At 41.9% G+C, this 11,703-nt stretch overlaps 1 protein-coding gene across 1 annotated transcript in view; it reads left to right on the forward strand.

Annotated features, from left to right (window-relative positions):
- Positions 1-772: 772 nt before the first annotated feature.
- The window catches only part of tmc4 (transmembrane channel-like 4), a gene marked incomplete at its 5' end in the record, with an annotated part of 16,926 nt that continues 5,995 nt past the window's right edge, over positions 773-11,703 (forward strand). Inside the window, 9 exons of the mRNA XM_063199865.1 lie at positions 773-852; positions 1,323-1,459; positions 2,412-2,585; positions 6,054-6,139; positions 8,156-8,304; positions 8,793-8,940; positions 9,190-9,351; positions 9,507-9,661; positions 10,125-10,254. Coding sequence (XP_063055935.1) covers positions 773-852; positions 1,323-1,459; positions 2,412-2,585; positions 6,054-6,139; positions 8,156-8,304; positions 8,793-8,940; positions 9,190-9,351; positions 9,507-9,661; positions 10,125-10,254 — 1,221 coding nt within the window. The remainder of the gene's footprint in view (positions 853-1,322; positions 1,460-2,411; positions 2,586-6,053; positions 6,140-8,155; positions 8,305-8,792; positions 8,941-9,189; positions 9,352-9,506; positions 9,662-10,124; positions 10,255-11,703) is intronic.

The raw sequence follows: 11,703 nt of genomic DNA on the forward strand, positions 1-11,703 counted from the left end.
GGAAATGGTCTGTTATGGTCCGCCAGAGGAGGAAAAGTCTAATTCACTAATGTAGGCTATTGATGTTGTATTCAGCTGTCTTTTCAGGAATAGTGATTTGTCATGTCTTCAGCAACTAACTACACCACCACTTTGGAGATGGCTGAGTTGAACAACCCAGGCACAGGTACAGCAGGTAAGTGTATGGTCTTCACTTAACTGGCAGTCCCTGCCTCTGGCTGTAGTTTAAGAAGATATAGTGCTAAACCTATATTTATGAAACATAGCTCTAGTCTGTTAATGTACTGTAACATAGTAACACAACTGTAATGGCTATTGTGAATTAATCATTCCATGGGGCAAAAAAATGCCTTGAATGTATTTGGTGTGAAATGGTTAAGTGGGGAGTGGTGAACTGGAACATTGCTTAAGACTGACTGTAAATTATCTCAGCTGATTTACTAGATAGCACACACTAAAACACACTTATTGGGTTGTTAGTCTGTCACTGTCTATTCCTTACCACACTGATAAGTCATGTAAAGTTTTTCTGACAAGCAAAACAAAAGCCCTCAAAGAGGGCACCTGTGATTAAAACACAACTCGCTGTACTGGCTGTGTGAACTGAACCGTATGTTGATGTGTTCCATTGGAAGGGCAAGGTTATTACAGCAGTGCTCAGCAGTCTCTACGGTTACGGAGACTCTCGTCGCGGGCGCCCAATCAGGGTGCAGCTGGTGCTGCTGGTGCCGTCTTCGACTGGGGCAGCTCCTCAGAGGCAGGGCGGGAGGGAGAGGAGGAGGAGGAGGAGGAGGAGGAACCGCGCAACCTGAGGGAGCTGGCCATGCCACTCTACATGAAGAGGAAAGTCAGGTGCGCTGAAGAGTAGCTACTCATCAACAGCAACAATTGGGTCTACCATAATATTACCCAAAAAAAATGTGAGCGTGTTTGTGTGTATGTATGCTGTACAAATAGTATGCTTCAATATGCTTCATGGGGATGAAGGGGCATATTGAATCTGTGTGTGTGTGTGTGTGTGCGTGTGCGTGTGCGGGTGTGGGTGTGGGTGTGGGTGAGGGAGTGGGTGTGGGTGTGGGTGTATGTGTGGGCGCACTTTGGAAGGGGTGGGGTGGTGTTGAGCACAGGTTGTTGTGTTTGATGTCAGGAGCCTCAATTTGTAGGGAATGGTGGCAATTATTTTGTCATTTTCAGTGCAAAAAACAACTAAATAACTTTGACTATTACGACCTGGATTAATGGAGATCCACAAACACAGCACCCTCATCTCTCTCTCTCTCTCTCTCTCTCTCTCTCTCTCTCTCTCTCTCTCTCTCTGCTAGGGAGGTGCAGAAGATGCGTATTCCTGTGTCCTCTGGGAGAGTGAGGAGGTCACGTGCCCTGAGGCTCTGCTGTGCCGAGGTCAAGAGCGTTTTCAACATGGTCACGCTCTGGAGGGCTGCCATAAACAAGATCGGAGGTGACACACACACACACACACACACACACACACACACACACACACACACACACACACACACACACACACACACACACACACGCACACACACACACACACACTGACCTCTAATGTGATGCCAGAAGGTCTCACCCAATTTATTAGAAGTGCTTTCTCTCTCTCTCTCTCTCTCTCTCTCTCTCTCTCTCTCTCTCTCTCTCTCTCTCTCCTCTCTCTCTCTCTCTCTCTCTCTCTCTCTCTCTCTCTCTCTCTCTCTCTCTCTCTCTCTCTCTCTCTCTCTCTCTCTCTTCCCCTCTGTCCTGCTCCCCCTTTCCCTGTCCATTCACTCACAAACCCACACTTCCCCCATCCATTCTGTTCTGTTTTGTGTTCTTTCTGTTTCTGATTTTGCACTCCCCATTTCTACTCCCCATTTCTACCAAAATAGTCCATAGCCAAATAGACTTTATACAGAATATGTTGTTGCACTCATGAGTGAAATGCTTTTGAAATTTCTTTGAGCATAATGATGATAAAATATATTCTGCACTGCTGTGTTGTATTGCATTGTATCATTCTATTCTGTTTTATTCTTCTATTCTATTCTATTCTATTCTGTTCTATTCTATTCTACATAATGATGATAAATGCATTCTTGGACTCTGGACTCTATTACAATCTACTGTATTCTGTTCTATCATGTTTCATTCTCTTCTCTTCTCTTCTCTTCTCTTCTCTTCTCTTCTCTTCTCTTCTCTTCTCTTCTCTTCTCTTCTCTTCTCTTCTCTTCTCGTCTCGTCTCGTCTCGTCTCTTCTCTTCTCCTTTATTTTCTTTTCCTTTCTTCTCTTTTCTTTTCTTTTCTTCTCTTCTCTTCTCTTCTCTTCTCTTCTCTTCTCTTCTCTTCTCTTCTCTTCTCTTCTCTTCTCTCCCATGCTCCTCTATTCCTCCGTGTCTCTCTCTCCCTCCCCTCAGGCCACTTCGGTGGGGGTGTGCAGTCCTACTTTGTCTTCCTGCGTTTCCTGGTGGTCCTCAACTTCCTGTCTTTCCTGCTGATCGCTGGCTTTGTCGTCATCCCCAGCATCGTCTTCCGAGCTCAGGGCTTCAACACCAGCCTCTCCATGCTTCCCGACAACGCCAACATTACAGGTGATGATGGCAGGGCGTTCATTCACTCCGTTCATTAACCATTGTGTCCTGGAGACACACATACGTTTTTTTCAGGATTTTGAGATTTTAGCTGTTTCATTAACTATGCGGGTATGTTAGAGCTGAATGAACACATTACAATGCAGGGGGGGTCTTGGCTTTTAAATGTAACTCATTTCATGTTTGTTTGTGCTTCGAAGGCTGAGATATTAGGGATTTACAGTATTTCTCAATTGGTTTTGTACATTTCTCGAATCTCTCTTGCAATTTGCAAAACATAATATTCATTCTCAAAACAGCTTTAACAAATGGCAAAACACTGTGGATAACCTGCAAAACCAAGTCTCTTGCTCAAAACCCTTATTTTGTCTTTCAAAACCAAGTTGTTGTGTCAATGAACGTATCAGCACCAGCAGAATGGTTAGTCATTGTGTCATAGTGTATGGACAAGCTAGTGAAATCAATTTCTCATGTTGTCAATTGAATAGTACACTCTTGAGGATCTTTTCTGAAGCTAAATGTTGTTTAGATTAGATGGGAAATGTTGTAAATTCTGCTTTATATTACATTGATCAGATCAGATTGAGATAGTTTCATGCATTCAGTGACAAAGCTTTTTGAGTGATATGACAAAAGCAATTGATAATGTACGAAATCACTGAGAATTGTACACAGCCATGGCATGGTGGACGAGAGCATTTGCTATATGCCTAAAACAATGAGAAACTGATTTGACCATGTGCACAGGTAACACCAGGAAGTCACAATTGAGCAAAGAATTTTGAGAATCATTATTCTGTTGTGAGAAATGTGCAAAACCAATTGAGTAAAACTGTAATAGGAAGAAGGCACCCTTTCCCAAAAAGGGCTTAGGACAAAATGGGTTAAATGGCTCTGATATGTTTGAATGGCTCTCGGCAGACCCAGAACCAAGCAGGATCGTGGGATTTTCATAGATGTGCATAGTCAAAATTGAAATGTAGTGGAGAAGGGGAAAAATAAGCGAAATGCGAATCTGTGAGTAGTTTATCCCATTGACGCCTAAGGCACCTGCAAAAAAGGGTGCTGAATGCCTGAGCCCATTTTAAGAAAAGCTGCCCTCAGCCTATAAAAACCTAAATGTCTCAGCTTCTGAAGCACATACAAATATGCACTAAGTTGCATTTAAACCCTAAGACCATCATCTTTCATTAGACTGTGTTCATTTATCTCAAACTAAAAGAGATTTTTAATAAAGTTGTCTCAAATCTCATCAGCCTGAATGTTGCGTAATGCAGCTCCAGGCGCCAGGGCCAATGTTGCGCAACGCGACATCAGGCATCAATGGGTTAAGTGGCAGTGTAGTAGTGTTTCCTCTCATGTGCAAGGATTTTGATAAAATCATGCCTTCGGTGTAACTCCAGATGGTTGTTGTGAAGCAATGTGGAGCAAGCCCAACCATCTAGCGAGAGTCAGGTTACTGCTGCTATGTACCCCTGTATTCACTGCCATTTGCTGCTTGACCTGAGAGAGTAGGCTAACTTCGTTTAGTATGAGGCATGTTTAAATTTATTCCTTAATTGTGAGATGCTGACAATACAGCCTCACCTTTGCTTGGGCACAAAAAAGTGACTTTTTTCGTTTTATTCATTCATTGGCATGATGACGTTTCAACCTTGCAGGCTTCCTTAGATTCACTTACAAACACAGGCTTTGTTAGTGAATCTGAGGAAGCCTGCAAGGTCGAAACGTCATCATGCCAATGAATGAATAAAAAGAAAGAAAGAAGAACTTAAAGAAGATAAAATCCAAAAGGAGCTTACAGTAAAGGCCTGGGCAACTGTATGCTTCATGTATTCAGGGTTGTCATGGCCCTTTGCCTTTGCCTTATCATGCAGGGCAGTCATGGATAAGCGGTTAGGGTGTTAGACTTGCATCCCAAAGGTTGCCGGTTCGACTCCCGACCCGCCAGGTTGGAGGGGGTAGTAATTAACTAGTGCTCTCCCCCATCCTCTTTCATGACTGAGGTACCCTGAGCATGGTACCGTCCCGCCGCACTGCTCCCTTGGGGCGTCATTGGTGGCTGCCCCTTTGCACGGGTGAAGCATAAATGCAATTTCGTTGTGTGCAGTGAACACTTGTGTGCTGTGGAGTGCTGTGTCACAATGACAATGGGAGTTGGAGTTTCCCAGTTGGGCTTTCACTAGGCCTACACTGCTGGCATGACCACACAACTAAAATAGCATAGAGCTTTGATAAAACAGTTGGCTTTGTTTTTCCCAGGGTTCAGTAATAGTCAAAGATGCCTTTATGTACCTGACAGAGAGTCAATTTTGAGGCCACAAAGAAGAAATTCTTTAATGTAATGTAGCAAAAGAAAGTAATTGATTTCTGCTTATCCGCAAATGGAGATGATGTGTGTTTGTATTGTTTGTCCTCAGTGGTCTCACATATTTATTTCCAATTTCAGTTTTCATTACACAAAATGACTGCAAATGGCTGTGTCAGCTGAGAATGTTCTCACCCAGAGCACAAGGCACTAGCTTGTAATTAGCTCTGTGCATTGGACCCAACACACACTGGCTCTACTGGACCAGTATCCTAGCAACCCGATCATATACCGGTATCTGATTCTGCTGAGCTTTAGTCGCTTAGGAGTAAGGACTTTTCCCCAGTTCTTCTAGAATTTCACTCGAACACTCTACAGCTCCCATAGAAGTCTGTGTTAAAAATCTTGCAAAGTCCTTATGACATCATAATGAGAACTCAAAATTCTGGGAAAATCCTGTAGCTGCTGTTGTGGTGTGATGATGACGCCCTGCTGCCTTCTTCACCTAGCAGTAACACAAGCTATTTCAAAATTAGGGACGGCATTCTTTTGTCAGACAGAAAACTTGTGATTAAAGTGCAATGATAATGTCTTTGTTTGCCGATTTAGGGCAGTGTTTCCCAAACATTTTGTCTTGTGTACCCCATAAGCCTTTTTGCCATACTATGTGTAACCCCTAACTCATGTTTCAGTATATCTATGCCTCTATCCCAATGTGACTGTGCTCTATACTTTTGTTATGCTCCCATACCCCTAGTGGTAAATGTAGTCCTGGCTGGGAATCACTGCTTTACTGTGTGCGTGGATGAAACTTGTGTGCATATACTGTGTTAACCCATTGATGCTTAAAGTACCTGCAAAAAACGCCTGCTGAATGCCAAAGTCCTTGTTGGGAAAGTTGCCCTCAGCCTATAAAAACCTAAATATCTTTGCCTCTGATGCACATAAAAACATGAAACATGATTGTATTTAAACCCTAAGACCCTCATCTTGCATTAGAATGTGTTCATTCAGCTGTAACAAACCCACATTTTTATTTAAAAAGCTAAAATCTCAAGAGCCTGAATGCAGCATATATGTGTCTCCAGGCAACAAAGATCAAACAACATATACGAGTCATCAGGCTAAAATGGGTTAACTGTCTTTTTGGTTCTTTGTAGGTTTGGAGACTTGCATGGTGTATGACCCCAACCCTGGGGCACTCACAGTGTTTTACACATACTTCCTAGACCTGCTGTCAGGAACAGTGAGTACCTCATTCATTTACATTCCTAAGGATAAGAATGTATACTACTACTGGAAACTCTTGGCATGTGTGTGTGTGTGTGTGTGTGTGTGTGTGTGTGTGTGTGTGTGTGTGTGTGTGTGTGTGTGTGTGTGTGTGTGTGTGTGTGTGTGTGTGTGTGTGTGTGTGTGTCTGTGTGTGTGTGTGTGTGTGTGTGTCTGTGTCTGTGTCTGTGTCTGTGTCTGTGTTTGTTTTTATGTACAAACCCCAACTCCGATGAAGTTGGGACGTTTGGTAAACAGTGAATAAAATCAAAATGCTATCATTTTCAAAACATTCAATCTATTCATTAGATGGAGAATAGTGAAAAGACAACATATTAAGTGTTAAAACCGAGAAAAAATATTGTTTTGGGGGACATATGTACTCATTTCTAATTTGATAAATCCAACACGTCTCAAAAGAGTTGGGACGGGGACAATAAATGGCAGCAAATGTCGAGGAAGACTAAAAACAAAACAAAAGACAACACTTAACAGTTAAATACATTAACCGATGAGATGATTTTATATAAAAAACAATGTTAATTCCTATCTTGGACATGATTTCACCAGCTTAAATGGTGGGTGTATTCCTTGTCATTTTTTGCAATATTTTCCTTTCTGTAGTGCTTACAGTGTGACAGGTCTTGACCAAAAACCCACCATTTTATCACCTGCTGGTCCTTATGATGGAGCCAAACTGTTAAAACATAGTAGAGAATGCAATTTGACCTTACTATGTGGCAGTAATCGAAGATCTCCCTTCAAAATATAATGCATGAGTGGCTTTTCATGCTGTTTAAAACCCATTTATACCATTCAGCACTGTATTTAACTCTACAGATGAGTGAGAACATCTTAACCAATGCACTACTGCATCCGCATGCCATCATGGAGGCTGACTTTTGAAGCTAGCACTAACACAAGTTGCATGGTCCATTTTCACTGTAGCACAGGATGTGCAATGCTCTATTATTGTCAAAAAGAATGGACTTCTACAACTTCTGCTGACTTCTGTAAGCAAAGGACAGTTTACCATGTCTTCTGGGTCTATTTCAAGTGAGCTCAGGTGCTTAGGAGAATGTTAAACCCCTGTATCATTTTCATGCATTAAGCATTCTTAATATGGTCAATTTTCAATAGCTCTAGCACTCCAGGAATTAAAGTGAGACTACAGCCAATATATATTTCATGATGTCATGAACCTATACAATGATTTTATTAACAAAAATATGTCTTATATACACTCAATCATGGTAAATCAAAGGGAATTCAAAAATGTATGTAATAACTATGGTAATTATTCCCTTAGCATCTTTAATTCTGAGTGACTCAGCCTCTCTGTGATGATCTTATACCTGGACACCTATATTGTCCGTCAGTACAATTCATTTTGAAATGTTCTTCTTTGTTGTTTTATCTTATTTGGATGTTTACTAAATTTCACTGATCCCCGTCCCAACTCTTTTGAGACGTGTTGGATTTATCAAATTAGAAATGAGTACATATGTCCCCCAAAACAATATTTTTTCTCGGTTTTAACACTTAATATGTTGACTTTTCACTATTCTCCATCTAATGAATAGATTGAATGTTTTGAAAATGATAGCATTTTGATTTTATTCACTGTTTACCAAATGTCCCAACTTCATCGGAGTTGGGGTTTGTAGCTACTTGACACCTGAATTTCCCCCTGGGGATCAATAAAGTTTCTCTACTCTCTACTCTACTCTACTACCTACCACCATCACTACTACAACCACATTAAAAGCATGTAGTATAATTGCATTAGTGTACAAGATGAGATTGAATTGAAAAAAATGTAACGACTAACCCCCTGTCTACATATTTGTGTCTCACATCACGGCGGTACCACTATATTTTCTTTGTCTGTTTGTTTCTAGTTGCGCCACCTGACGTCTTTGACCCATTTATCAATGACACACACACACACGGCACACAACGCAAATCTGACACAAATGGCTTGTGCTTGCAGGGCTTCATGGAGTACTCGTACATGTTCTACGGCTACTACAACAACACGCAGGTGGTGGTGGACGAGAGCTTCTCCTACAACATCCCTCTGGCTTACCTGCTGACCGTCTCCTTCTACTTCCTCTTCTGCCTCGTCTGCATCATCCTCAGGTAACCAAGTTGTGACACGATGCTGCGGGAGATTGCCGCCGGATGTCCGGCTTTCAGTTCAGCCTGCAGTCCTTTTCTGATTTCTCTCAATCCCCCTCTCTTGCCCCACTCATAGGATATCACTATCCTGTCCAAATGAAAAAAAGTTTTTAAAAAGCCCTAACGTGTTTAAAAAAAAAAAAAGCACAGTAAAACTCAAATTATATACTACACAGAGACAGATGTTAGCGTCCAAACTGGCCTAACCCCATGACCAAAGAAATTCTCCTTGCCCATGACTAACCCTCTCTACCACTCACTTCCTGTCCGCAGTCATGTCATAGTAAAGCAACTTAAAGTCCAAAAGCACCCTAATTTTCAAACAGTAACACATTTACAGTCTTACTGCTGAGGAATTGCGTGTTTGGTAATCATACCAGATCATTCCATCAGCACCAATCATTTAATCAGTGCTAACAAAGCATGATGACTCTGTGTTTGGTTGCTAGGATGGGAGGTGTGTGGCGGGATGCTGTGGCTACCGGTGGTGGTACTGCCGGTGGATACAGCATGATGGTCTTCACTGGCTGGGACTACGGCCTGCAGGGAAGCCGCGCCATCAAGCTCAAACAGAACAACATCCACTTCCAGCTCCAGGTATCACACATAGACAGTAACAGTGGACACGATGGTACTACATATTCTTAACCCTAAAGCGACCAACTGGGGTCATTCATGACATTGGGCGCATTTTTTTGTGCACCATTTCTGTAATTTAATTTTTAATTTGTAATTTTTAAACTTTTCTTTGTCTCTGCCCTATCTCTTATAATATCTCTCTCTCTCTCTCTATCTCTCTCGCTCTCTCTCTCTCTCTCTCTCTCTCTCTCTCTCTCTCTCTCTCAGGTGGATCTGGAGGAGGAGAGGATCAAGCGTAGGGCTCAGTCTTTGACTCTCGCTCAGCTTGTGGGCGTATACGCTCTGCGAGGCTTCCTGAACCTTGTTGTCATTGGAATCATCCTGGCGGCCTTCTTTGGCATCTTCGAGGCAACCTCCTTCAGCCAGACGGTAGCATGCTTTACCTGTTGTAATGGCAGTGAATTGTTTTTTGAAGGGGTTGAGACAAGTAGCACTTTTCAAACCCACATACAATGGCCTACTAACAGATCTGATTATTTTTGTTGCCGAACGGTTGAATATTTTATTTATGCCCATTTTAGGAGTCTGAAAGGTGGGACGGGATCGTTGGCCTCCTGCTGGAGTATCTACCCTCCATCGTCATCACCGCGGGCAACTTTGTGGTTCCCTTCCTGTGTGACATCATCGGGCAGCTAGAAAAGCACAGCCCCAGCACCACCATCATCCTCGCCCTGCTGAGGTAGTCTAGACTCTATCAGAATAGAACAGAATAGAATAGAATACAATAGAATAGAATAGAAAAGAGGATGCAATAGAGTAGAATTAGGCTAATATTAAAAAAGTACCAATGAACTTATTGAGATAAGGCTCTGATAGGAAACAGTGCTGTCAGGCTGTAGCTTGCATCACAGCACATGTGGAAATTGCAATTGAACTTAAAATTGAGCTAAACAACCTGAACAGAATCTCTCAGTTTTTGTCTCTTGTAAGAGACTAAGTTGTCTCAGCTGTTGTTTGTATTGTGCTGGATGTTTTTAACATCTGGAGATTTACAGAGCTGATTTTTCCCTGCTAGCTAATTAACTTCATCTCTGAGTGGCATTGGATGGCCTGTATTTTATTGCCTCCATCGATTACAACCACCTCCTTAATGTCTCTGCCATGTCTGGCCCTCCATCTTGTGTTTGCCTTGCTCCAAACAGGGCCGTGATTCTGCGGCTGGTCAGCTTGGGGGTGTTGCTGTTCTCTCTATGGAAAAACATCACATGCAACAATGAAGATGATGAGACTGCTACGTGCGAGCCTTGCTCTTACAATTATAAGCTATACCAGGTAGGATGCATTAACCCATTTTAGCCTAAGGCACCAAAAAAACGCCTGCTGAATTCCTAAGCCCTTTTTTAGAAAAGGTGCCCTCAGCATCAGCCTCCGAAGCACATAAAAACATGAAATAAATTGCATTTAAAAGCTAGGTTCCTCATCTTGCATTAGAATGAATTCATTGAGGTCTACATTTTTTTTATTAAAAAACTTAAAATCTCAAGAGCCGGAATGCATCTGTGTCGCTCCAGACGCCTAGGTCAGCGGTTCCCAAACTTTTTTCTCTGCGCACCCCCTTGTACATTTCAATGTGGTTCACGCACCTCCTGAGCGAATATTTTGATGTGCTGATGGCCACGCAAGCATGGATTCACTGCGCATTCACTGCACATTATGCATAGGCCTATTCAATTTGGGGAATCCTCTTTTCCAGTAGTCTAGGAGTTAAACTTCACTTTAGATGGACCCTTCCATCATAGGCTACAAGTCTAAATACAATTAAAAATGACTTAATGTTCATCACTGCTGGATAAAAAACTCACATATCCACCATTGCTCTATTCAGCTCACGCACCCCCTTATGCCAGGCCGCGCATCCCCAGGGGTGCACGCACCCCAGTTTGGGAAACCCTGGCCTAGGTCAATGTGACGTTTATACAGCATCAGGCTCAAGTAGGTTAAGGAAACAGTCCACCATTTTTGGAGATGATGCTCATTAGTCAAATACAGTAAATGAGTTTTACCTTTCTCCTGTTCTTCCAGAAATTATCTGGTTCTGGTGACAGTGATTCTTAGTATGTATCATTGAACTGAATGGTACCAGTTGGTACCATTCAGTGTTTGGTACCATCCGGTTTAATGATACATGCTGTCGAGAAGTAATATCACCAGAATAAGAGAATGGCTGGAAACACAAGAGAAAGGTGAAACTCAATTATTTAAAGGGACACTGTGTGAGATTTTTAGTTGTTTATTTCCAGAATTCATGCTGCCCATTCACTAATGTTACCTTTTTCATGAATACTTACCACCAGCATCAAATTCTAAGTATTCATTATGACTGGAAAAATTGCACTTTTCATACATGAAAAGGGGGATCTTCTCCACGGTCCGCCATTTTGAATTTCCAAAAATAGCCATTTTTAGCTGCAAAAATGACTGTACTTGGACCATACTAGCAAATATTTGTTTATTACTCAGTAAACTTTCATGTAAAGATCAAATTTGGCAATAGGCAGCCCAGTTTCAATGAGCAGCATAGTTGCAGTACCTTTTTTGACCATTTCCTGCACATTGTCCCTTTAAGGAGGGGAGGTGTAAAATGAGCACACCAGTATTTAAAAAAAAATGGTGGACTGTTCCTTTAAACAAATCAATCAACCAAGCAAACAACAAACAAACAAACGAATAAACAAAGAGTGCAATACACACACTACACATAGTACATACAGTACATATACA

Source organism: Engraulis encrasicolus, chromosome 5 (assembly GCF_034702125.1).
Source record: "Engraulis encrasicolus isolate BLACKSEA-1 chromosome 5, IST_EnEncr_1.0, whole genome shotgun sequence".
NCBI classification, from domain to species: Eukaryota; Metazoa; Chordata; class Actinopteri; order Clupeiformes; family Engraulidae; genus Engraulis; species Engraulis encrasicolus.